A 27,523-nucleotide genomic window follows, 5' to 3' on the forward strand; every position below is an offset into this window, starting at 1 on the left:
CTGTTCAACAATTTCATAAATTATTTCAATGGTGCCATAAAAGGTATTAGATGATAAATTTGCAGAGGGCATGAAGCTGGGAGGAAGCTAACACAGTGGAAAAAACAATATAGCTCCAATAAGGTCTCAATGGATGAAAATTATGAGCCAAATCCAACAAATAAAAATACAAATAGCAGCATAAAAATTACAGGATGAGGTGGGGGGATAGTTAGACAACATCTTTCTCTGTACAAGATCTAGAAGTTAGGGTGGATTGCTAGTTTAATATAGTCACTTAACCTTTGTTTGCCTCAGTTTCCTCAACTGCAAAATGGGGATAATAATAGCACCTACCTCCCAGGATTGTTGTGAAGATTAAATGAGATAATATTTGCAAAGTGATTACTTAGCACGGTGCCTGGCATATGGTAGACACAACATAAATGTTAGCTATTATTATTGTTGTTATTATTATTAGTCAAGAATGTGATATGAAACCCCCCCCAAAAAGCTAATGCCTATCCTAAAATGAATCAAAAGGCCTACTAGCTAGAATAAGGGAAGTAACCATCCTGCCATCCTCTGCCTTGTCTCAGACCATGGTCCAAAATATCATGTTCATCTCTGGAAGCCACGATTTAGAATGGACAGTAAAAAACTGAATTGTGTCTAGTACAAGGGATGCTGAGAGGACTAGAGAGCAAATCACAAAAGGAAGAGTTGGAGGAAATAGGGGTGCTTTACCAAGAAAAAAGGAGACATATGAGAGCTCTCTTCATTCAAGTATTTTAATGGCAATCATGGCAAAGGGACTAGACTTTTTCTGGTTGGCCTCTGAGGATAGAACTAAAAGCAACGAGTAGAAGCTGCAGAGAGAGATATTCAGTTTTAATGTCAGTAAAAACTTCTCTGCAATGAGAGCTAAGCAAAAGTGGCTACCTCTTAATGGGGTGATATCTCCATCACTGGAGGTCCTCAAGAAAAGTCTGGATGACCATTTGTCAAGGATACTGTGGAAGAGATTCCTGCTCAGGGATAGATAGAACAAGACAGTCTCTGAAGTCCCTTCCAACTTCTGCAGGAGATTTCATGAACCTTTTCTGAGATTTTTGAGAAGACCATCCTAACCTTCCCCTTCTTGTCCACTAACTCAAAAATGAATTTCCCTGTATCTGTCCAAATGACCCTAGGTTAATGGTCATACGGAGGGAAGAGCAATCAGCATTTGTGAATTGTGTTTTTATTTATACTACTATTCCCAAGGCTAATTATTTAAGTAAGGACTCATTGGCCTTAGGCCACAATGGTTCTAGATAACCAACAAATATGACTCCTTTCCTGCCATGACCTCAGAGCCAAGAAGACCTGGATTCAAGTCCCATTTCTGACACATACTGGCTATGTGACCCTGGGTAAATCACCTAACCTCTCAATGCTCTAGGCAAGTTTCAAGTTATAAGTTGCAGAGAAAGTGCCAATCCACACAGAGAGAATTTAATCTTCTAGGAATTCCCTGTGCCAATTAAATCTCAGGTTCAGTCCCTATCTCTATAATATACAAGGCCCTTGTTTGTAAAACCATATTGCTTGGTTTATAATGCAAACTCCAGAGAAAGTGGCATGGATTCCCCACTTCCCATAATTACTTTGTATAGACCCAGAGCAATTAATTCTTGATGATGATGATGATGATGATGATGATGATGATGATGATATGGATCTACTGACCAGTCCTATTATTACTTTCACTGCCTGGGCCTAGCAGTTACTATGGTTACTGAAAGACCAGAGCCACCAAGGAAGCTGCCATTGGTGGGCAGCTTGGAAAAGGGAAGTGGCAGTCAGCAGATCTGAGTCGCTGTAGAGAGAAGGTCAATTGATTGGCTTGGCCGGCTCTAACACTGAGGGCCTAGTGCTAACTCACTTTTCTCACAACTCTGAGTCAGACTCCCACTGGCTGTTGGCCACCTTGGTTACAATTCTTTGGCAAGGGGAAGGCTTCTTGGTTCTCAGCAGGTACCAGCCAGGCCCTGGCAGCCACCATCATGTTCAGCTCTAGGGAGAAAGAGAAGAGAGGAGGAAGGATGAACCAGTCAACCAGTATCATATACCAAATGGGTTCAATGTGGGACACGGGACATAGGACACAGATGGGTAGGGAGACAAAAGAAGAGGATGACATAGACATTGCCAGCTGTCTATATGATGCTAGGGGACTACATCAACTATGGGCAAAGGAACAAAAGAAAGGTAAGGAAAACTAAACGAGGAGCCAACTGCAGGGAGCCAAAATAAGAATTTAAATAGCGGTGAATTTAGACTCATGAAAGGCTAAAACAATGAAGAATACAGTAGAAGGACTGTTGGGATTGCAGTCAAAGGACCTGGGTTTGAGTCCCAGTTCTACCATTGGTTTCCTACCTTAGGGCAGGTCATTTAACATCCCTCAGCTGCTTCTTTAAAATGAGAGGTTAGCCTTGATGAGGGGTTATTAACTTCCTTTGTGTCATGGACCCTTTTGGCAGTCTGGTAAAGCCTAGGGACCCCTTCTCAGTTTAATGTGTCTAAATGCATAAAATAAAATATATAGAATTACAATGGAAGCTCATTATACTGAAATAGTTAGTCAACAAGTTAACAAGCATTTATTAAGTCCTTACTAGGTGCTAAGCAGGGAAGTCCTTCCAGTGTAACCAACCAATCAGAAGGGCAGAGTGTATTTCCTGTGTGAGAAGGTAAGGGGTTGAAGGAACTTCCAGGGGGAGAAGGATGCTGGGGCATGATGGAGAAAGTCAGGAGTGGAGCCCAAAGAGGAAATCAAAACATTAAAGTTTTCAGAACATTTTTAAGTTCATGGACCCCAAGTTAAGAACCCCTAGGATCATATCCTGCTCTAAATTTATGGTCTTATCCTTATGTTTCTAAGGGTGATTTTTAAAATGTCCTTCAAAGAAACAATTCAAGTATTGTGGAAACACAATCAGGATAATACAAAATTTAGCAGCTTCTACATTAAGGGATGGGAGGGCTTGGAATATAATATTCCGGAGGACAAAGAAGAAGCCAAAAATCACCTACCCAGCAAAACTGAGTATAATCCTTCAGGGAGAAAAATGGACATTCAGTGAAATAGAGGACTTTCAAGCATTCTTGATGAAAAGACCAGAGCTGAATAGAAAATATGACTTTCAAATACAAAACTCAAGAGAAGCATGAAGAAGTAAACAGGAAAGAGAAATCATAAGGGACTTATTAAGGTTTAACTGTTTACATTCCTACATGGAAAAATGATATTTGTAACTCATAAGACCTTTGTCAGTATTAGGGTAGTTGGAGGGAAAAAAATTATATATATATGTATGTATAGATAGATAGATAGAGGGCACAGGGTGAGTTGAATATGAAGAAGTGATATCTGGAGAATAAAATTAAGTGATGAGAGAGGATTATAGTGGGAGAAGGAGAAAGGGAGAGGTAGAACGGGGTAAATTATCTCACATAAAACAGACAAGAAAAGGTTTTTACAGTGGAGGGGAAGTGGGGGAAGGTGAGAGGGAATGAGTGAATCTTATTCTCATCGGATTTGGCTTAAGGAGGGAATGACACACACACTCAATTGGGTATGGAAATCTGTCTCATCCTAGGAAAATCAGAAGGATTAGAGAGTGAGGGGGGAGATGATAGAGGGGAAGGTAGATGGGGGAGGGGGTAATCAGAAGCAAACACTTCTGAGGAGGGACAGGGTCAAAAGAGAGAATAGAATAAACAGGGGGCAGGATAGGATGAAGGGAAATAGTTTTTCACAACATGACCACTATGAAAGTGTTTTGCATGACTACACATATATAACCTGTATCAAGTTGCTTGACTTCTCAATGAAGGTGGGTGGGGAGGGCGGAAGGGAGAAAATTTGGAACCTAAAGTTTTAAAAACAAATGTAAAAAAAATTGTTTTCACATGCAACTGGGAAATAAGATATACAGGAAATGGGGTATAGAAATCTATTCTGCCCTACAGGAAAATAGAAGGGGAAGGGAATAAGAGAAGGGCAGGGGGAAGATAGAAGGGAGGGCAGATTAGGGGAAGAGATATTCAGAATGCACACCATCTTGGGGTGGGGGGAAGGATGAGATGGGAAGAAAATTTGGAACTCAAAATCTTGTGGAAGTGAATGTTGAAAACTAAAAATAAATAAATTAATAAATAAAAATTGGTAAACAACGTGAGCTTTGTCTCCCTTATACCGAGAACAAGAGAAAAGTATTAGGTTCCAGTTGGTGGGATTTAGGTTCACTGTAAGGAAGAGCTTTCTGGTAGTGATATATGATTGGCACTGGAGTAGGAGGTAGCAGGAAGTTGCAACATCTTCCTTCCTAGAGGTGTTCATTTACCTGGGTACACCAAGTGAGGTTAAGCCCAGAGGCCAAAGATGGACTACATTCAAATTAATTTAACACATATTTATTATACTTGTTGAGGAAAAAATAAGTATTATTTATTGGAGTAAGAATTGAACTTGGAGTCAAAAGGACTGAATCCAGGTTGCTCATTTTATACATGAGGAAATTGGAACCCAGAAAGGAAAAAGGACTTGCCTGTAGATACACAAACAGTGAGTATTACAGCCAGGATTTAAACACAGTACTTCTAGCTCCAAATTCTACGACTCCAGGATTTATCTGTCTTCAAGTCCCAGTTAGGCTTCTTATAGAGTCACCTTGCACAAGTCACTTTCCTGCCTCTCCAAGACTTAGTTTCCTCATCTAGAAAATAAAAGTTTGTAAGAAATGATTCCCAAGGTCCCTTTCAGTTCTAACATTCTGTGATTCTGCTGGGTGCTAGGAGAGATACGAAGATCAATAGAATTGTCCCTAGTCCTTTTCCATGATCTAGGCAGCTAGAGCACTGGGCCTGGAGTTTGGAAGACCTGAGTTCAAATTCAGCCTCAAACATGTACTATCTGTGTGATCTTGGATAAGTCACCTAACCTCTGTATACCTTAGTTTCCTCAACTATAAAATGATGCATATAATAGCACCTACCTTCCAGGGTTGTTGTGAGGATCAAATGAGACAACCAACTGTAAAGTACTTAGCAGTGCCTGGCACATAGTAGGCTTATTCCATTCCACCTATAAAGTTCTCTTGCAGTTTCAGGACTATACATTGGGTAGCTGTACTCCAGGACTCCAGTCCCTGCCCCTAATTCTCTATGGAGTCATTGGGACTGTGTACCCTAAATGATCCATTGAAATGCAACAATCTTACAAGAAGCTACAACAAACCAGAAGCCCCTGCCCTGGGATTTGGAGAGGCATGACACCAGGAAGCACACAATCATCTCTTCTAGACATATGAGCGGCCACTGACGTTGGAAGCAGGCAGTTAGACAGCTGCACTTGGTGAATGAATGCCTCCCATTTCTCTTTCTCACAACCTTTAGGGTGAGTGCAACTTCTCTACAGAAAAACATAGGTAGAGTGCTCTGCCAGAAGTATTTGGAAAGGGCTTCAAGGTACTATCCATGAATCAGATGAGGGGCACAAGGTGATTGTGCTCATGCCTGAGCTCATCAGCTTTCTTCCTCACCTTTCCTAAGACCCATTTCCAAGGCAGCAGATGGTTTTGGGAAGGAGACAGTGAAAGAAAACTGCTAGTAATCACAAATGATATTTAAAGGTTTAAAGTTTGTCATGATCTTTTTATATATTATCTTATTTCATCTTTATAACAACCCTGTGTAGTCAGTGCTGTATAAATGTTAAGCATTATTTTTCCCATTTTGTAGATGGGGAAACCAGCACCCAAAAAAGTTAAATGACTTGCCCATGGTAATATGGCTAGTGTATGAAGAAGTGTTTTAACCCAGGTTCTTCCAAATTTCTGGCCAGCACGCTATCTACTATAATAGCATAAATAAAAACCCCATTGCTGTGATTGCATAAACACTGCCCCAGAGATATAGACCCAGCTCTGAATGTCTCAGTGAGACCAGTCATAAATTACAAAAGAATGGCACTTTCTATGCAGCCACTAGGCAAGAATTATGGCATCAGTCTACCTAGGAGCAAATCCCTGTAAGATGCAGGGCTTGTGAAACGAAATCTGACACTGCTCATGACAAGGGTGAGAGCTTCTGGGGAAGTGGGGTTAGTTGTTACTGATTGATCTTTCTACAAGTTCAGCAATGAAGGTATGAAGAGGTAGAGGGTGATAACTTGAGAGGGTAGAAGGACTGGGGCAAAGGTTTTTAGCGTAAGGGACACTTGAATGAGGAGGAGAAAGCAGTTCAGCAAAATCAAGTGACGGTGACAAAATCTGACAACATATGCAATAGTCCACATCCCTAGTCCTCCACCTCTACAAAGAAGAGAGAGGGTTAGGGTTCTCAAGTCTTTTCCCAGACTAAATTTGACCATTAAAATTACACAATGTTCCATTTCATTATTTTTGTTGTTCTTTCATTGACATTGCTGTAGTCAATGTAAATATTGTTTTCTTTGTTCTTTGTTCTACTTCACTTGAATGTCTTAGCGTGATTCTCTGAATTCCTCATAGTTGTTATTTCTTAGGATGAAGTGATATGGAATGGACTTTCGAAGGCTGTACAGTTGAGTGCCCTGCCTCTAGATAAGACTCTACCTAAACCACCCAAGGCATATGGTTGTTTTTTCCTATACTTAGGAGACCTTCAGGGTTTTGAATATAATAGTTTCCTGTTGCCTTTCATTTTCTTCTTCCAACAATCACTGTGGTTAATAAGAAGTCCATCTCTATATATATCCTAAATATTTCTTGCCAAAATTTTAGACCATTTCCTCTTTTATTGTTGTTTAGTTGTTTCAGTCGTGTCTGACCCTTTGTGGCCCCATTTGGGGTTTTCTAGCAAAGACACTGGAATGATTTGCTATTTTCTTCTCCAGCAAATCCATTTTATCAGGCAATCAGAGGTGAAGTGACTTGCCCAGGATCACACAACTAGGAAGTGTCTGAGGCTGAATTTGAACTCAGCTCTTCCTGACTCAGGATCAGTGCTCTATCCAGTGAACTGCCTCTGTGCCAGGCACTATGCTAAGCACTAGGGAAGGCAAAGGGAATAAGTATATAGCTCCTAATATGTGCCAGCCACTGTTGCTAAGCACTTTTTACAAATACCTCATTTGATCTTTACAACAATCCTTTGAGGTAGGTGCTACTACTATCCCTATTTTATAGTTGAGGAAACTGAGGCAAACAGTGGTTAAGTGACGTGCCCAGGATCACACAGTTAGGAAACATATGAGGCTAGATTTTAACTCTGGTCTTCTTGAGTCCAGACCCAGGGCTCTCTCTGCTTCACTACTAACTGCCTCCAAGGGATATAAAGAAAGGTAAAAGATAGTCTCTTCCCTCAAGGAACTCACAATATAATGGGGAAGACAACATGTAAATAACTGTACAAACAAGCTATATACAAGATAAATCTGAAATAATCAACAGGTAAAACTGAAGGGACCTGTCAACATATTGGATAGCTTAAATTATCTTGATGATAATTTGGGGGGAAAGAATTTACTTTTTGGAAGCTCTGATATTTTGATCACCAAATTTAATCCAGCTCCCATGAAAGTAGTTGCTTTGGTTTCCATGCTGTGGTCTTAACTAGATAAATTTTCTTGCTTTAATGGATTAAATTCAATTCAACCCAACATTTATTAAGTACCTACTTAATGTAACATACCGGAAATTCAAAGACAAAAACAAAACAGTCCCTCCTGTTAAAGAGATTACATAGTGTGGAGGGGGAGAATATATGTACACAAGTAAATACAAAGGAATTCAATGTAATTTCAATTGGAAGAAAGCATTAACAATGTTGGGGGGGGGCGTATGACACCAGAGCTGTGTACTGAAGGGAAGCACACCTCTACAAGGTGGAGGTGAGGCGAGAATACATTCCAAACATGGGGACCACCTGTACAAAGGTAGAGAGGTGGGGGATAGTGGGGAAAAGCCAATGAGTCACTTTTATTGGAATGGAAAGGAGAAGGAGGAGGAGGAGGAGGAGGAAGGGGAGGAGGAGGAGGAGAAGGAGAAGGAGGAGGAGGAGGAGGAGGAGGAGGAGACAAAATAAAACTGGAAAGGTTATTAAAATCCAGATGGCAAAGACTGTTAAATGTCAGGTCAATGATTTTTTGTGTTATCCTTAAGGTAATAGGGAGCAACTGAAGATTTTTGTGTAGGAGAGTAACAGTCAAATCTATGTTTTAGGATTCTCAATTTATGAGTTGTATGGAGAATGGAGAGGAGATACTGGGAGGAGGGAAATCAGGAGGCTCCTGATTATCCAGGTGAGAGGTGATATGATCCTGAATTAGGCTCACTAAAAAAATGTATATTAAAGAAATGGAATTGTAGATAGAGATTATAATTATAGTTACTATTACTGCTTTCACTACGATCATATTCTTGTGGCACTTTTGCAAAGCACATTATATACCTAATTGAGAGATAACTAGGTGGAATAGTAGATAGAGCATTGGGCCTAAAGTAGGAAAATCTGAGTTCAGTTCTGGCCACAGACACTTACTAGCTGTGTGACCCTGGGCACGTCACTTAACCTCTGTTTGCTTCAATATTCTCATGTGTAAAATGGAGTTAATAATAGCACCTACCTCCTGGATTATTGTGAGGGTCAAATGAGATAATTATAAAGTGCTTAGCACAATGCCTGGCACATAGTAAATACTATATAAATGTTAGCTAGTATTATTATTAGGGCATCTAGGTGGCACAGTGGATAAAATGCCAGATCTGGAGTTCAGACCTGGACTCAGACACTTACTAATTATATGACCTTGGGCAAGTCACCTACCCTGTTTGCCTCAGTTTCCTCATCTGTAAAATGAACTAGAAAAGGAAATAGTAAATCATTCCAGTATCTCTGCCAAAAAAAAACCTCAAATGGGGCCACAAAGAGTAAGATATCACTGAAAACAACTGAAGAACAAGACAAAAATTATTATTATTATTATTATCATCATCATCACCATTATTATCTTATTTGATTACTTGAGCAATTCAACCTACCTACCCATTACATGAACAGGAAATCAGACACATAGATAAACACAAATACAGCCATAACCAATATCCACAGCCTTTTCCTTCCAAGGATTAAAAAAAATGCCATTGTAAAAAACTAAGCTGATATGGCATTTTGGAAGTTGAAAGTTACAGCAAATGTCAAGTAATAAGAGGTGGAAAATATGACTCTTCACTTTTTTTTCCCCAAAGTCACATACACATACATCACATCATTTCTATCCCCTCCAGGTTTCCTCTTCTTAAGATCCCTAGGCATTTTCTAACTGTTCTTTATTTGCCTTGGGGCAAGGGGGGTGGTGGGAAAGAGAAAACATCTGTACAAAGGAAATGAAATGCTCAATGTTTGAAGAGTTCGCTTCACAAGAGAGGCAATTATTACAAACTTAGGAAAATGTCAAATATAAATACCTAGCAATTTAACTTGTCAGTAGGATGGGGATGCATTACTAAAGCACTAATTAAAATGGGTTAGAATATTTAAAAATAAAGGTTTTGATATATAGAAATTTCAGCTCAAAACATCAAACCAAGTCCATCTGTGGTTCAACAGAAACTGATAACAGGGGCAAAAAATGTTCTCCCCTTAACTTACAAAAGCCCCTTTGCTCTGAGGAACCTATGAGAGTTCATTCATACCTTCTTATTCATCTTTGGTAGCTTCCTAAGAGGTGGAGCAGAGAGTTTGGTTAACAACTTACAGATGGGCCTTTACCAAAGAGCTTTGTAAACCTTAAAGGGGCAGCTAAGTAGCACAATGCCAGGAAGACCTGAGTTCAAATCTGAACACAGACACTTGCTAGCTGTGTAATCCTGGACAAGTCACTTAACCTATTTGCCTCAGTTTCCTCATCTGTAAAATAAGCTAGAGAAGGAAATGGCAAACTACTCCAGTGTCTTTACTAAGAAAACCCCAAATGGGATCACAGAGTCAAACATGACTTAAACAACTCAACAGCAACAAACCTTAAAGTGCTGTATAAATATTGGCTACTGTTGGGTGCCATATAAATGCTGCTATCGTTGCAATCTCCATTCCAGTAAAAGCGGCGTATTAAATTTTGCCCATACATGCTATTCCATCTCCTACCTCTCTGCCTTTGTACAAGTGGGCTATCATATTTGGAATGTTCTCCCTCCTCACCTCCATAATTAAGAAAACCTAAGAAACTAAGGCATCCATCCAAGTTATCGAAGGAAGTCAAGGGCAGTTTAGGGAATAAGGCCCTTGTCCTATCTTCTAGCCCAGTTTGTTTTCCATTTAATCATTACATTTCAGCCTATGACATAAAGTTTATGTAAGCTGTCTAGAATGTAGAATGTAATATGCTCTGCATAAAGACCATGCTTGACAGCAACAAATAAAGGTGAGATTTCCTTCCTTGTTTTTTAGAGGTGAGGGACTATGGGTATGGAATGTTATATACACATATTCTCAGATGTAGTCACTGTCAGTCAACTTTGTTTAACTGTTTTTCTTTGTCATAAAGGTGGAGAGGGAATAGGGGATATCCTGAAATGAATTGCTGCCGTAATGTAACATAGTAATAACAAAAACAACTGGCACTTATATAACACTTTCAGATTTGCAAAGTACTTTACAAATATTTCTAATTATATTTCTCTGATTATAATATAATGTAATAACAACAGCCATCAATAAACCTTTTTTCAATGAAAGAAAATAAATGATGGTGGGAAGGAACAGGTGCACCACAATTTAATTGACAAGGCATTCCAATCCTGCTATTGGGGAGGTGATAGTTCCTCTGCATGCTATCTTCATCTGACCCCATTTAGAGTTTTATGTTCAATTTTAGGCACCATGGTTTAAGAAAGACATTGATAAGGTAGAGAGTAGCCAAGAGAGGACAACCAAAATGACGAAGGACCTTGAGTCCATATCATTCGAAGATTAGTTAAAGGAACTAGGCATGTTTAACCTAGAGACAAGAAGACTCAGGGGGATGTGTTACCTGTCTTCCAGTATTTGAAAGGCTATAATGGGGAGAAGGGGATAGATATTCCATTTACTCACAGAGGGCAGAACCTGGAACAACGGATGGAAGTTGAAAAGAAGCAAATTTTGGCTCATGCAGGAGAATCTTTCCTAACAATCAGAGCTGTCCAGAAGTAGAATGATCTGCCTAAAGAAGTGGTATTTTCTTCCTCTTTAGAGTCTTCAGGCAGAGGCTTTGGTCAGGTTTCCTTTCATATATGGTTTGGACTAGATGGCCACTGAAGCCCCTTCTGATTCTCAAATTCTGGGATTAAGTGACGATTATTCATGTGGGTCACTATGTTTCAACAGCATGATTTGATTGGTAGTGTAACCAAACCTGTGTGATAAAAGGCTAAGTTACAGAGGACTTTGGCTACACCTGCTGGCTTGCCCAGTGGATTCCTCACCTGCTCAAATGGAGGCTGGATCTTGCAGCTAACATTGAAACTCCATAGCCCCAAACAAGACTCACACTGCCTGTTCGTGTCAGGGGCCCTAAAGCTCTGCATCCAAGAAGCTAAGCAGTCAGATTCGGGGTCTTTTTCAGATACCCTTTATGTCTTTGCCAACTATGATAGCCAATGACGCATAACTGCAGGGCCTTCATGCCAGGTCAATAGCCCATGTGAATTATATCATTATCTCCAGGCTCATAAAGAAGCATGATTACTGGTGGAGGTCACCTTTTGAGGCTTTCAGTGTGTCTCATTTCCCAAAGCTGATCTCACCCTTTAATCAAAGATCTCTAATGATTTGGAAAGGCTGAGGTGCCCTTGTAGTTCTCTCTGTCTCCCTTTCTCCTTGGTACACATGTGTGCACATATGTAATCATACACACCTGCACACACCTGCACAACCCTAACTAAATAGTTGCTAAATGTTCTACCTCTGACTCCTCTTTTTTCCTCCATATTTTCCTTAGTTCCTCCCTTACATTATTTCTTATCTCTGCCATTAGAGTGTTGAATTGTTCAGTCTTCAGTACAAAGCCTGGAGCCTCTGAAGGAGAAACTCAATTAATCTTGAATATAAATAATAAACCTCATTACCAGGTTAGCCACTGGGTAATGAAAATTTTCAGGTTGAGCAACTCTTAGAGACCATCTACTTAGTCGTGGAGGAGTTGTAATCTGTGTCAGTGGAGGGAGCACTCACTCCAATGAAATTAGAATCTTAGAAGTATAAAAAATAAAGTACAGTTTGTGAAAATGTTCTTTCCAGTCCCTAGGACTCAAACATATACAATAAGAAGGGGAGCTTAGTTCGTCATGAGAAGTATAGAATTAAGATTTTAGGATCATAGACCCAGAGTGGAAGAGTCTTAATAGGTTATCTTGTACAATCTCTTCATTGTATAGATAATTTAATAAATACTTCAATCATTCATTCATTCAGAAAGTGAGGTCAAGGAAGTGAGTTGTCCAACGTTATACAGAGAGTAAGAAACTGAGCTGGTATCCAGACTCAGGTCTTGTAACTCCAATCTCACCACTCCATGCTGCCTCCATCACAGGTCTGTGTGTGGATCTTGGCCATTTATCTAGTTAGTTTCCCCCCGAAATAGCACTTTTCAGTTTCAAGGACACAAGCCCTTTTTTTCTAATATCTTTGTTAATGATTTAGAGCAGGGGTTCTAACATGAAGATCACAGCCTTCCAAGGGGTCCCATGAATACATTTGAAGGGGTCTGTGAACTTGGATGGGAAAAAAATTACTTCTGTTTCCATTAATTTGGAACTGAAATTTAGCATTTCCTTTCCTTCAATTATGAATTTTTAAAAAGATGTTATTCTGAGAAGGTATAGGTTTTACCAGCTGCTAAAGGAGCCCAAAACCCAACAAAGATCCCTGATTTAGAACAACGTACTTCACCCCATTGCATGGACTTTGGGGACTTGCCAACTTAGATTTATAAGGCAGGGTGACTCAGACAGGACTGGCCAAACCAATATACTAAAGCTACCCCAATGGCAAGGGTATAACTGAGGGTTATCAGGATCCAGTTCTCTCACCTTTATGGGAAATAGCTCTGAAGAAGAAGATAATACAGTCCCCTTTGATTTGGTGGAAGGGTTTCCTGGCCTATCACACAGGAGACTGGGGTTTTACTCCCCAGTGAGAAGGGTTTTTTCTCCTCATTTTGAGGCTGCTATGTGGTGCAATAGATAGATAGAATGTTGTACTTGGAGTCAAGAAGATGTGAATTTGAATCCTGCTTCAGATACTAGATATATGAATCTGGGTGAAGTAATTTAACTTTCTTCAGACTCAGTTTCCTCATCTGTAAAATGGGGATAATAATAGCATTTACCTCACAGAATTATTGTAGGGATCAAATGTGTTAGCATATATAATGTGCTTTGAAAACCTTAAAGCACTATATAAATACTGGCTATTATTAATTATTGTTATTATAGCCAGTATTTATATAGCATTTATAGCATATAAGTGCTATATAAACAAAGATTTACAAAGTGCTTTACAAACCGTAAAGTGCTATATAAATTCTGGCTACTATTATGCACTATATAAATGCTGCTTTTATTAATCATGAAGATTTATCAATATTAATTAATATTTGTTATTAATAATTAATAGCAATATTTATGTAGTACAAAATAGTAGATAACATTTATATCATGTTTTAAGGTTTACAAAAAAGCTCTTTGATTAATATAAATGATTTCCCCACCTCAAGATGCTGATAGGGTCCCTTTAGCCCAAAAACTCTGTTCTAGGGGTCAGAGTCAACCAGAGATGACAAGGAATAGCTTTTGCCTTTCTTTGTATCCTCATCACTAAGTATAGTGCCTGGTACATAGTAGATGCTTAATAAATGCTGGCTCACTAAGCATCATGGGATGGTAAATTTAGAGCTGGAAGGGGAAAGGGACCTTTCAGTGTCATCAACTCCAACATCCTCATTTTACAGATGAAGTAATTGAGGCCCAAACATATTAAACAAGAGATAGAAAGTAGCAGGGCCAAGACTTGAACCAGGTCTTCTAATCTACAGTGTTCTTTCCACTACACCATCCACTCAATAAAAGGCCTCAAGAAGCCCGAGAGGTTTGTGGCAGCAATAAATCACTCAGCACAATTCCTGACTCCATAATAGTCTATTTGGGCTCTTCTTGGTATTTTCATCACATTAACCTTAGACTTCCTGGTTCTGTCTTGCCTCTAGTCCTTTATAGCTATTCTTGAACCTTTCTGCCTCCAAACTACCTGAGCTTGGTCTTCTCCATTCCTTGTAACTACCATTATGGTTCTGTACAGCCTCTGCTGCTAAATCTTTCTATTATCCCATTCAACAGTAGAAGAGGGGAGGGGAGGAAACAGAGAAAATAAGTTGAGGATTACAGATCCACTGGGTGATACAGAAAGTAGCAAGACTATTCCAAATGCCTAATGTCATCACTTCTTGGTTCTGAGTCAATAAGGAAAGATAGTTTCCTTGAACTTCAAAATTCAAGGATTTTGATTTATAGATTTTTGAGAGAGGACCGTTGGGAATCATTTTCGAAAGTTCTTTAGCTGTGATTCATGAACTTGGTTTTTTTTTTAATGCTTTGATAATTTTATTTTAGTGTAATTGGTTCCCTTTGTAATGCTGTGTATTTTATTCTATACATTTAAAAACATTCTTCTGAGTAGGCTTCATCAGACTGCCCAAGGGGTCTATGATATAAAAAAGGTTAAGAACTCCTGACCTAGTCCAACTATGAATAGAATATAAATTCCTCAATCAATCAATCAAACAATATTTAAGTGCCTACTATGTGCTGGGCACTGTGCTAAGTGCAGAAGACAATGTTGTTGTTGTTATTGTTATTGTGTACCTACCACCTAATGCCTGGAATCTAGTAGGTATATAATAAATATTTATTGAACTAAATTAAATTTATAGGTAAGGAAAAAGAGGCTCAGAGATGTAAAGTGACTTGCTAACAGGCACATAATTTGCCCAAGGTCATACATCACCAAACCTTTTTTCTCATCATTACCCTGAAAGGCAAAAGTTGTCCCAGGCCCAAAAATTGTCCTGCAAGCCCTTGTCACCAGCTAACACCATTGCTACCTTTCCCAAAAGGCTGAGTCAGCCAGATCTGCCTCCAACATGTTTTATTCCAATGGGAAGTCTGGAATCAATGAAACTTTGGGAAAGATGGATGGAAGCAATGAGTAATGAGAGGAGGGAAAAAAGAGCTCCTTGGGGGCATTCCAAGGGAAAGGAAAAAATGGTTTTGTTTCTTCTAGTTATGACACAATATTTTTTTCATAGTTGGAGAAGAGACTGAGAGCATCTGTTGTGTGAAAATGTTGCTGCTCTTAGCCCTTGCCAAATTCAAAACATGGAACTCGGTTGCTAGATCAACTTGACAGGAGAGAAGGGCTTCCTCAGATACTCCCTGGGGACTGAATGCTGCATGATGATGAACTACATTGAGGGTAAACTGCTGTGGAAGTCAACCATTAGTCAATAAGCATTTATTAAGCACTTCTGGTGATCCAGGCACAGTGCTAAGCACTTGAGATATAAAGAAAAGCAAAATGGTCACTGTAAGAAGATTACATTCTAATTGAGGAGACAACATGCAAAAACTAGGTACACACAAGGTATGTTCAGAGTACATGGAAGACAATATCAGAGGGGAAGATACTAGCAGCTGGGAGAGAAGGGGGAATGGGAAAAAAAACCTCCTGGAAAAGGTAGGACTTGAGTTAGGTCCTGAAGAAAGCCAGAGAAGCCAAGACTCAGAGGTGAGGGGATGCATCATCCCAGGCATGGCGGAGAGCCAGGACAAGGAAAGCTATCTCAGGAACACAGGTGACCAGGTCCCACTGAATCACTGATTATTAAGACATCTGCAACTATCCAGAAACTAGAATGTAAGCTCTTTCAATGCACAGATGATGTATTTTACCTCTTTTGTAATCTTTACCACTCCAGACCCCAAATCCCCCATCTACAATGGCCAATACAACGATATAGATACAATAGTTATTTAATAAATGTTTGATGGGTAAGTGAAATGCATTTATTATTTGGGATCAGAAAGCATAAGTTCAAGTCCCAGCTTTGTCACTGTATAACCTTGGGCAAGTTGCCTAACTTCTCTGTGACTCTGAAAAACAAAAAAGGGAGTAGGACTGGATTACCTCTAAGATCCCTTCCAGCTCTAAACCAAATAACCTACATTTCCAAACCACACACTCCCATTGCCCTAGAATCCACCATTGTCCATGCCCCCTTTCACATACTACTTACATTCTTCTACATCCTTGGACTGGTACCCCTTTTCTCATCATCTATCCAGTGAAGCAAAACAGGTGCCAACTCTCCATCCTTAGACACAGACACACACCCACACATGCTTATTTCTTTAGTCCATCACTTAGTCAGACATTGCCTTACACTCATCTTGCATTGTTGCTTAACTCACACATTGTTCTTCTTTACGCATGTCTTGTCACTCCACCTAGATTGAAAGTTGCTGGTTGGTGGGCCTATTTTGGATACAAAAGCTTAAAAGCAATGTCATTGCTCATAGAATCACAGATTGGGAAGCAGAAGGGACCTTGGAAGTCAGCAAGTCCAACACCCTCGTTCTACAGATGAGGAAACTAAAGCCCAAATACATTACATGATTTGCCCAGGGTCACACAGCAAGGAAGGGGATTGGATCTGTGGTTACATTGGTACAGGCAACTCCCAAGTGAGAAAACTCCCTCTAACCAATATAGGTTGACATCTTCAATGCAACTTTGAGTCTTGGGGAGATGCCAGAGCATTGAGAGGTTAAGTGAATTTCCCTAGGTCACACAGCTAGTATGTGTCAGAAGTAGGACTTGAACTTAGGTCTTCTTGACTCAAGAGACCAACTCTCTAGGCACTCCCCCAAGACTGCCTCTCATTGTAAAACATTTGTATAAAACAGAATTTTATTTATCGCCCCCCCAAAAAAATCAATTTATACACACTCTTCAAGGATGATTTCTATTGTTAAAGTAATGTACCTTCATAATTAAATGATAGTTCTTGAACATCCCCATTGTGGTGGCAAGCTAGCTAATAATAATAATAACTAGCATTTGTAAAGCATATTAAAGTTTGCAAAGTATTTTATAAATATAATAATAATAATAATAATAATAGACAACATTTATATAGCACCTACTATGTACCAGGCACTGTGTTAAGAACTTTGCAAATATTATTTCATTTGATTTGATCCTTACAACAACCCTGCAAAATAGGTGCTATTATTTTACAGATGAGGAAACAGAGGTTAAGTGACTTGTCCAGGGTCACACAGCTATTAAGTGTCTGAGGTAGATTTGAATTCACGTCTTTCTGTCTCCAGGCCCAGCTCTCTGTCCACTGCACCACCCAGCTGCAAGCACTGGGTAAGATTTGGCTCAAGAGGTAGATGTGCCCCTACTCAAGCTTTAGGGTTTCAACTGATTCCAAATGACCTCAAATCTCAGACCCCAAAAGGTTTAGCTCAGTTTTCATACTGGCCTACTGAAGGAGTGTTGTTTTTATTTAAATGCTGGATTAATGCCAGATCAGCATTTATTTTTCTCAACTTATTTTCATAGCCTTGCCGGCAGTTAGTTTTTGCGGCAGCACTGTTCCCACACACACTATGAACTCAAACCCCTGAATTATCCCTAATCATGTGGGTAAACTTCTATCAGCTCCAATGGAAGCTGTTGGTAATTTGATTGCCATCTTATTCTGCATGCAAGTAAGATACAAAGCTTTTATGCAATGATCAAGGCAAATCAGAGAGGGACGAGGTAAGAGCCCAGAGTCAGTCAACCTGTAATGTGATTTGGACACTTAACTCTCCACCACTTCAAAACAATTTTCCATAGCATTTTGAGAGGGAGAAGGGGAAGAATAGGCCTCTCAAAACCAATTGTGACACAGCCCTTCAGCATGATCCAGAACTACTGTGGTTACATTGTGGAGACAAACAGCTAAGTATCTTCTCATATTGTGCTAAGAAGATTGTTCTATATGGAGATTTCACTAAGTGGCCCCCTGAGTCTTCAGAGGGTAAATTTATTCTTATTGAAATCAAAAGAGCTTGTCTTACATATCCAAGGCTTTAAGGACTGCAAAGCACTTTACAAATATTTTCTCCTTTTGACCTTACAAAAATCTCATTTTATAAATGAGGAAACCAAGGAAACTTTCTAGCCACTGTTTCTAGCCTCTAGCCAGAGGAATCCAAAGGAATCCAAAAAGGAAGGAATCCAAAGCTTGGGGATGTTTATACAACCTCTATGGGTTACCTGAGTTAAAGTATTTTTTAAATCTGAGTAATCTAAATGTACTTACCGGTCTGTCCTGGGGTTATTAGCTATCTAGCACCTATCTACTTCATTTTTTGGGCCAGTAAGATGGGCCCCGGGTCACAACTGTACAACCTACAAGTTTTGCTCTTTAGCTAGCCTGTAGGTAGGTCACACAGAGTATGGAACCTGGAATCAAGAAAACCAGAGTCCAAATTTGGCCTCAGATACTTACTATTGTGTGACCCTGGGTAAGCTACAGAATCTCTAGCGACCTCAATTTCCTCCTCTGTAAAATAGAGTTTTTGTAAAGATAAAAGAGAAAATATTTGCAAAGTGCTTTACAAACCTTAAAGCCTATATAAACAATGATTACTAGCAGTAGTAATAATAACTAGCATTTACAGAGTACTTGAGAAAGGAGGGTAAAAGGAATTCATTAATATAGAAAGGAAGAACATGTGAGTAGAACTTGATATTTCTTATCATTGGAGTACATGAGAAGAAGTATACAAATATTGAGGAAGGGGTAGGAGGAAATGAACATCAAATGAGCTACACTTATTGGAAATAGACAAAGGAAAGTTGAACACATACATATGCAAAAAAAAAAGTTTAGTGTAGAAGTACCTCAAATCCAACAAAGAAACATGCAAGAATGGGGGGAGGGGCTAAAAGGGAGGCTAATACTGGGGAAGAAATAGTCACAAGCAAAACAAATGCTATGATACTGAAAGGGATTTTAAATAAGAAAAAACAAAAAGCATGAAGAACTAGAATTTAAGGGACTGCCCATCATTTAGGGAATGGTTGGACAAATTTTGATACGTGGATGCAATGAAATAATACAGCACCATAAGAAATAACAAAAATTACAATTGTAAAGAATTTATGTAATATGAATTGATGCAAGAAGAAGTGAGCAAAATCAGAACAAAGACAGTAACATTATAAAAATAAGTAACTTTGAAAGATAGCAGAACTCCATTCAATGCAATAACCAACCATGTGTCCAAAAGAATTACATTGAAACATGTTACCCATCTACCAAGAAAAATGATGATGAACTCAAGATTCAAAAAGAAATCTACATCTTTGGATATGGCCACTTTTTCTTTTTCATTTAACTAGGCTTATTCATCCCAACGATTTTTTTTTAACATTTTGGTAATGCCCAAAAGGTGGGCCACTGAAACATTTTTGAATGCATAGGACAGAAGGAAGTTCAGAAGGAAGTACAACAAGCAGAACAATTTGAAAATAATATGGAATTATTATAGTGGGTTTTTTTTCAAAAGATAGCCAAGTGAAATGGAGATTCATGCTTTAATATACTATCCTCTTTTGGTATTATGCTAGGTGTATATAAATGTACTTTTTTGTTGTTCAAGTTCAGAATTCTAAAAAAAAAATTAATTATAATTGCCGAGTTTGGTCCCAGAAGAAAAAAAGATGAAAATGCACTTCTCTTCCGTATTGATGAGAGGGTGAGGAAAGGAGAGGGAAGGGACTATGAGTAGTGGACTCTGTATATAAAGTCAAATTTCACTGATATCTTGGCTAGTTTTTCTGAACTGTTGTTTTCCCACTCCCCTTTCTTTGTCACATGGGGTAGATCTCTGGGAGGGAGAGAAAAGGGAAATATATTGGGAAATGTAAGAGATATAAAAATAAAATAGATCAATAAAAATCTTCAAAAGAAGATATCATTTAGTCTAACTTTCTCATTTCAGAGAGGAGAAAACTGAGGCCCCAAAAGATAAATTTACCCAGAGTTATTCAGTGAGCTATTTCCAAAGAATCTATAGATCCTTTGAATAAGATAGCCCATGACTAAAGAAACTGGTACAAAATGAGGAAGTGGAATTTGAAAATGAATCTGAAAATCATTCTCTTAGAATCCTAAGTCTAGAATACCCAATCAGGAATCAATCAATAAATCAATAGACATTTATTAAGCACCTACTATGTGTCAGATACTCTGCTAAGTGACAAGAATGCAAAAAGAGGCAAAGACTTTCCCCGCCTTTAAGGAGCTTACAGTCTAATGGAGGAGAAAAGTCTCAAGGGTTCATCCAGTCAATCTCCATGCCTCCTGCCAGGACCAATTTAAATGATGGTTATCGATATAGTAGTAAAGTGCACACTAACCATTAAAAGAATTTGGGCCTTTGTCTCCACTTTGCATGATTGCCACTGCATAAACCCATGAGATGTGGGCTTGGGGATTGATGTTAACCAAAAAGTCATGTGTGCTTCTAAACAGTATTAATTTCTCTTTTCTCTGCAGCTAACATCTTAACTGTGATCATCCTGTCCCAGCTAGTGGCACGTAGACAGAAGTCATCCTATAACTATCTCTTAGCCCTTGCTGCTGCTGACATCATGGTCCTCTTCTTCATTGTGTTTGTAGATTTTTTGCTGGAAGATTTTATCTTAAACAAACAGATGCCTCATGTCCCAGATAAAATCATAGAAGTTCTGGAATTTTCTTCCATTCACACCTCCATTTGGATTACTGTTCCATTAACTATTGACAGGTATATTGCAGTCTGCCATCCACTCAAATACCACACTGTTTCCTATCCAGCTCGCACTCGGAAAGTCATCATAAGTGTCTACGTTACCTGCTTTCTGACCAGCATCCCATATTACTGGTGGCCCAATATATGGATTGAAGACTACATCAGTACTTCTATGCACCATGTCCTCATCTGGGTTCATTGTTTCACCGTGTACCTGGTGCCCTGCTCCATTTTTTTCATCTTAAATTCTATCATTGTATATAAGCTTAGGCGAAAAAGCAATTTCCGACTCCGTGGCTATTCCACAGGAAAAACCACAGCTATTCTGTTCACCATCACTTCCATTTTTGCCACACTTTGGGCACCCAGAATGATAATGATCCTATATCATCTTTATGTGTCACCTATCCACAATAGCTGGTTAGTGCATATTATATCAGACATTGCCAATATGCTGGCCTTGTTGAACACTGCAATCAACTTCTTCCTTTATTGTTTTATCAGCAAGAGGTTCCGTACCATGGCAGCTGGAACACTGAAAGCTTTCTTTAAGTGTCAAAAGCAGCCTGTCCAGTTCTATACTAATCATAACTTCTCAATAACAAGTAGTCCCTGGATTTCACCAGCCAATTCCCACTGTATCAAAATGCTGGTTTATCAATATGATAAAAATGGGAAGCCTATAAAAGTATCCCCATGACCAGGTTGCTATTTTCACTTCTGCTCCATTTAATGGGGCTCTAAGATCTTCACATTATACTTGCTGAAACTTCTCTTCCCAAGAGTGGTAATCAGATTTCTTGTCTCTGTAGCCTAAAAGACTATCGAACTGGTAGAATGAATGCTGGTCTGGTAGAAAAAGAAGAGAAGCATAATTTTGTTTTGGTTTTTTTTGGCAAGTCATGTTAAGAGTGAAAATCCCTGCCAGTTTGATACCTTTATGGAGGGCAAGAGTACTTTGCTCTTGGGTCTGTATGGACCAATGGCATAAAAAATAGTATGTAGTCAAGTCTCAGCACTCTATGTGGTCACTGGGAATAACTCATTTTTTTCAATACACCCAAGACCCAGTAGTGCTTAATTGATACTACATTCTTTATTCAATGAGCTAAGGTAATCTCTTCATCATGCTATTCCTAGCTCCTAAAATTGAATGTTTCTGCATTTTTTCAAGGTCTTGTTTGCATTTGGTGCACTTACCGAAAAGGGGGTTTTTGACTTGACATATCTCCCCACTCATTAGTTGCTGGTGCTAAAGATGACACTTCGGGAAATAGAAGCATCTTTACCTGTCCTTCTCACTTTTGATAGGCTCTCTTGGAAAAATCTCTGGAACAAAATACTTTCCGTTCCTATTTCCTGGGCAACCAAGAAGCATCCCCACAAACTAACTTTATGTATAGATTGTTTTCATCTTATCCAAGACAAAGGATCTTCTGGCAAGTAAAAGAAAAGGAAGATTTCTTGAGCCCAAAACAACAACAGCAGCAAATTATTGCCATTAGTTTTCATTGAATTTTCCAGAGGCTCATGAGTTTATGGAACTATACATGGACACAGCACTCTAATATTTTTCATCTAAAAGGCTTGCCTTGTGGGGGTTTTTTTCTTCAAAAATCCAAATAAACCTTTTAAGCATAGAATTTCAAGTTTGCTTTTTATGGAAGCCATGCAGCAATGAAAACAAGATCCACAGTTCTTCTTGTACAGACATTCTCTGATTTGCTTTTTTTGAGGTGAGGTAAAAATGGGCCAAATATTTTGGGTTCAGTTATGAGAGTTCTCCAAGTTTTAAACAAGGACAAAAATCAACTCTCCCCAATAATTCATATGTACAATCAGCTTTCCCAAATAGTTTCCCAGACAGAAACTGTTAACATAACAGGGAAGCATGCCTGCATCTCCATACTGGACTCCCATTGTCCAGTAGGGTTAGTTCTGATTTATAGCTGGACTGTTATAATGATGATAACCTATTTCCTTCCATACTCCCAATATGCACAATATAGTGTCAATGAATCAGGTTTTCCACGTGGTATCCTACAAACGTATACACATATCTGAATACATATACACATACATGCCCAACTGATTTGAATTCATATGCATCCAATTCTCTATATCAAGGAAGGAAATCCATCCAAGAATAGCTCACCACACTCTGACTGAAGTTATAGGGCTGAAAAATCATCTTGTTTTAGAAGAATTTTAGGTGATTCTTCCAAAATGACTCTGAAAATTCAAAATAGGATGCTTTTATGATAATGGCCCTTGTTTCCTTGAGAATCTAGTAAGGTTCTCACTAGAACAAATTACCTTAGTAATATGTTTTAACTTTATTTGGGTCCCAAAGTTGAGTGTGTATGTATATCCATTTGAACAGGATTTGCAATAGATGAATGGGAAAAGACCACTCTATTGCAGTTAATCATGACTCCCCTGAGCAGCCCAAATTCCAAGGAGTGTCTATATTTTACTGTTTCAGTCTTCATGGCCCTACCTGTTCCCTATTAACCCCTTAAATGAGTGCTTTCTTGTGGATTTATATTTACCAAAGTGTATCAACACATAATAGGTCTATTTATTTTTTAAATGCTTAGTGACAAGGAATGCTAGTTTAAGTTTTATGTAAATGAGTTCAAGTGCAATATCTATAAAGATTAAGTGATTCATTTTTGTGACTGTATTTATCATGGAAGATAATATTTATATGAATTCCATTGTTCTATACTAATCACATATAAACTTGAATGTTGAGGTTTGTTAGGTTTTTTTTAAGACTGAGCATAAAGAATGTTTTCCATGTGCTTCAATTCATTACTTTTCTGAACAATAGAGACTCGACTGACTAGTGGTGTCATTGATTTTCCTTTGGATTATATTTTATATCTTCATAAGTAACATATAAAAGAGATCTGATTTTTTAAGCCATTCCATTGAATCCTTACTCTCTTCTGGTTAGAATTCATGTGAATGTCTCTATGTGTCTCTTGAACAATTTCATTATGTGTTTCTTAAATATGTCTCTTGAACAATTTTGCTTCAGAGAAATCGAGGGCTTTAACTTATTATTAATAGTGATAAAAGTAAATAAATAAATAAAGATAATAAATACTCTGAAGACTTTTATTTCAGGCTAGTTTGGGAAACAAAGACTTGACTAAAGAAATCTGCCATGTTGGAGCCACTGTCCATGAGTTGTGGCCTAACTTTTGGTCTGTGAGGCTCCTTGGAAAGGCTGCTAATGAGCCAAACTCTTGCTATATGATTTGGACCTCCTATGGGCATACAGTAAAGTTAAGCAAGCACATACTGTATTTTCATTAAACCACTTGGGAACTAGAATGTCTTAGAGGGACAAGGAATGGAAGAGAGAGGAGGAAAGAGAAGATGATAAAGAAAAATCAATTTACAGGAGGATTGAATGTCTATTACAATAACGTACTTGAGAAAAGTGACTGCATATTTAATGTTGAGGGACCAGCTAGGAATGTCTAAAGTGACTAAGTGAGTTAAATTGAATTTTAGGTATTCCAGGTCTAAGAATAAGAAGTATATCTAAATTGTAAATGTTCATATTTTCTTAAGTAGATACTATATTGTGTTTGGCAAACTTGTTTGTATGAATAATAAATTCAGATCTGGTGCGTACTTTGTTTTTCATGCTTGTGGCTATTGAGAGTGCTTATGTAAGCAACTGAAAAGCTAAAATGATAAACCTGAATTGTGCCTTTTACCTATTCAATACAATAGACATCCATTATTAATTTACTACATCCAATGTACTATACGAGGTGCACTTAGCACAGTACCTGACACATAGTGGTGCTTAATAAATGCTTACTGACTGACTGAATATACAAAGTCAAAACTGAGAAGTCATGGAGAAGGTATGATATAGTGGAAAGAGTATATTCAGATTCAGAGGACCTGGGTTCAAATCCCAGCACTACGACTTGCTATCTGTGTGACATTGGTACAGTCTTTTAGCCTCAGTTTTCCCTTCTCAGAAATGAGGGAGTTTGACTAGTAGACCTCTAAAATCCCTTCCACTCCCAGATCTATGATCTATGATAATTTCCTGCCTTCAAGGAACTTAAATTCTACTTGAGGGATGCAACATGTACACACATATAAGCAAACTAAAAGGAATATCACGAAGAAGAGAGCCCTGTCTCACCTTATGCATTGCACTAGTTTTATGAGAAGGAAGCATGAGTAGCATCTACTCTGTGACCAAAAGATACATTTTTGTTTCTTCAGGATAGATTTGGAGGGAAGAGACACCATTCTTCTTGTAAACATAGAAAATAAAACCAGTCAACTCTGTTACGGAGAAGTCCATTATTTCTCTATCAATAATCTCTCCTGTACGTGTAAAGCCATACATTAATATAATGGTTATGATACAACAATGCATGATGATCATAATGATGAAAGACAGAATGATATAGTAGAAGTACCTTTGCAGTTCAAATCCTCATCCTGCTACTTACTTCCCATGTGACTCCTCTGCAGCCTCAGTTTTTTTTTTACCCATAAAATAAAAGAGCTTGCACTAGATGGTCTTTAAGGCCCCTTATAGTTCTAAGTCACATAATAACCCTGAGGCTTTGCAAAATTCTTGATCACCAAAAAAAGAATTATGTTCATTGCAATAATCTTAGTGCTTAATATATTTTGTGATCTTCTAATCTTTCAATTATAGGTGATCCATATATGATATATAGGATCACTTTCTTTTAACCACAAGACCGGGTGAACTAGGATGCTCCATTACCCTGACCATGCTAGAGAATAGAACATTGATTGTGCCCAGAAGTCCTGGCTACTTATCCTCCAGGTTCCACATTATTCCACTCAAATGGCCATTTATACTAACAACCATGTACCTAGTCTCAATCTATTTCTACATCAACTTGGGGAATAAAAATTATAATACAAACATGTGGAAGAAAATTATTGAAAGGTTGTGTTATAACTTCAGAGTAAAGCTTATGGGTTTGGGTTTAGCTTTCTAATTTTCCTACCAACCCAGGGAGGCAGAATAAAAGGCAGTTTATGGAAGCCAAACTGTTAAATAATAATCCTTTTATTAGTGCACTCAGCTAAATGTGATGGCTCAGCCATTATGGCAATATGCAATTAATCCCTTGTATTTGCTAGACACAACAAGGTGGTTAGAGGCTTGTGTCTACTGGGATAAATAGAACTGTGAATTTCCTAGGTTTATTGGAAGGATGTGTCACTGTCATGCCAGGAAAAAGAGAGGAAAGAAATTCTCTGATTAAAAGGAGAATAAAGCTGCAGAGGAAACAAACTCATCATCAACATTCTGAAATTAAAATCACCATGTTAATGAAGTATTGTCACCTACAAAATGGTCATTGAATATTCTCCATCATACTCTCCATACATATGAGACATGAGGAAATAGGCTTAAATGATAGCATCTAGGGATCAAAGTTAGATATACTTTTAAACTTTGAAAGAGTTATGATTTCAATAGTATAGATAGTCTCTTCATTGATGAAGACTGCAACCCTTGTATGTTTCATAGCCTGACATAGTAAAACAAAAACAACAATGACAACAACAAAACTTCTTACCTGAGGTGTTCACCGCTCTTAGAAAGACTGGTCCTACATTAAAAGATAGATACCTCCTTCACCAGCAGAGCCATAACTGGCAATTCTGGTACCCATGACAAGCACTATAAAAAGCATCTGGCATGAACAAGATAAATGGCATTTTTCTATTAATGTTTTAAGACAATTTTTGAGGGAGAGATGAGACCTAGGATATGTAGGAGGTTGAGATCACAGTATATCCCATAGATGGGGGAGGGGAGACAAAAATTCAAGGGCAATTCGAGATCTATGCTGGGTAGTAGAGGCCACTACTGAAGAACTGAACAAGGTTGGGCCAAAGAGGAACCCAACCTTTAAGAACCCATGGTTACTGCTATACTCCAAATGAGGTGTCAGAATTGGACATTCTGTTTCTGTCCATGGTTCTGAAATCATTTTACAGTCTTTTCGTTTCATTAATTTCATAGTTGTAACTCATTTTAGGTGAAACCTGATGTTTGAAAATCCAGATTTACACAAATACACATACACATGCACACATAAATGAATTAGGGAGCATTATTTCTTTTTGCAAAATGATTACTGATTTTATAATACCTTTTTATAGTGAGATTCATTTTAAAAATAAACCCTGCCAGTGTACTTAAAACATCCAGCAAATTCAATTCAACCAACATTTATTTAATTGAATTTGTATAATATTAACTTAATTTATTAAAATTTGGCTTAGTGGAAAGAGGACTTGACTGACAGTCAAGAGATCTTAGCTCTTGTCCTAGCTCTACCATTAAATTATTGTATGGCTTTTGGGATGTCACATTACAACCCATGCAGTGGGGAATTGGAGCCAGAGCTATAAAGGAAGCCTGGTTTGCCTTGAAACACCATTAAAAGCTTTGAAATGCACTAAAGGGTCATAGCATAACAGTTGAGAAATATTATTCTGATGTATAACATTCATGGTTATACAACCCAAGATAGGACTTTAGCCATCTTCACTTGCTGTTAGCAGTGACAGTATTTGTATATATC

General features: G+C 38.3%; 1 protein-coding gene across 1 annotated transcript in view; it reads left to right on the forward strand.

The window, feature by feature from the left end:
* The window catches only part of LOC114052010 (probable G-protein coupled receptor 139), a 47,653-nt gene extending 26,053 nt beyond the window's left edge, over positions 1-21,600 (forward strand). Inside the window, exon 2 of the mRNA XM_027874422.1 lies at positions 20,666-21,600. Within this exon, the coding sequence (XP_027730223.1) occupies positions 20,666-21,600 (935 nt within the window). The remainder of the gene's footprint in view (positions 1-20,665) is intronic.
* Positions 21,601-27,523: the final 5,923 nt, after the last annotated feature.

Source organism: Vombatus ursinus, unplaced genomic scaffold, assembly GCF_900497805.2.
Source record: "Vombatus ursinus unplaced genomic scaffold, bare-nosed wombat genome assembly UNPS02014807.1, whole genome shotgun sequence".
NCBI classification, from domain to species: Eukaryota; Metazoa; Chordata; class Mammalia; order Diprotodontia; family Vombatidae; genus Vombatus; species Vombatus ursinus.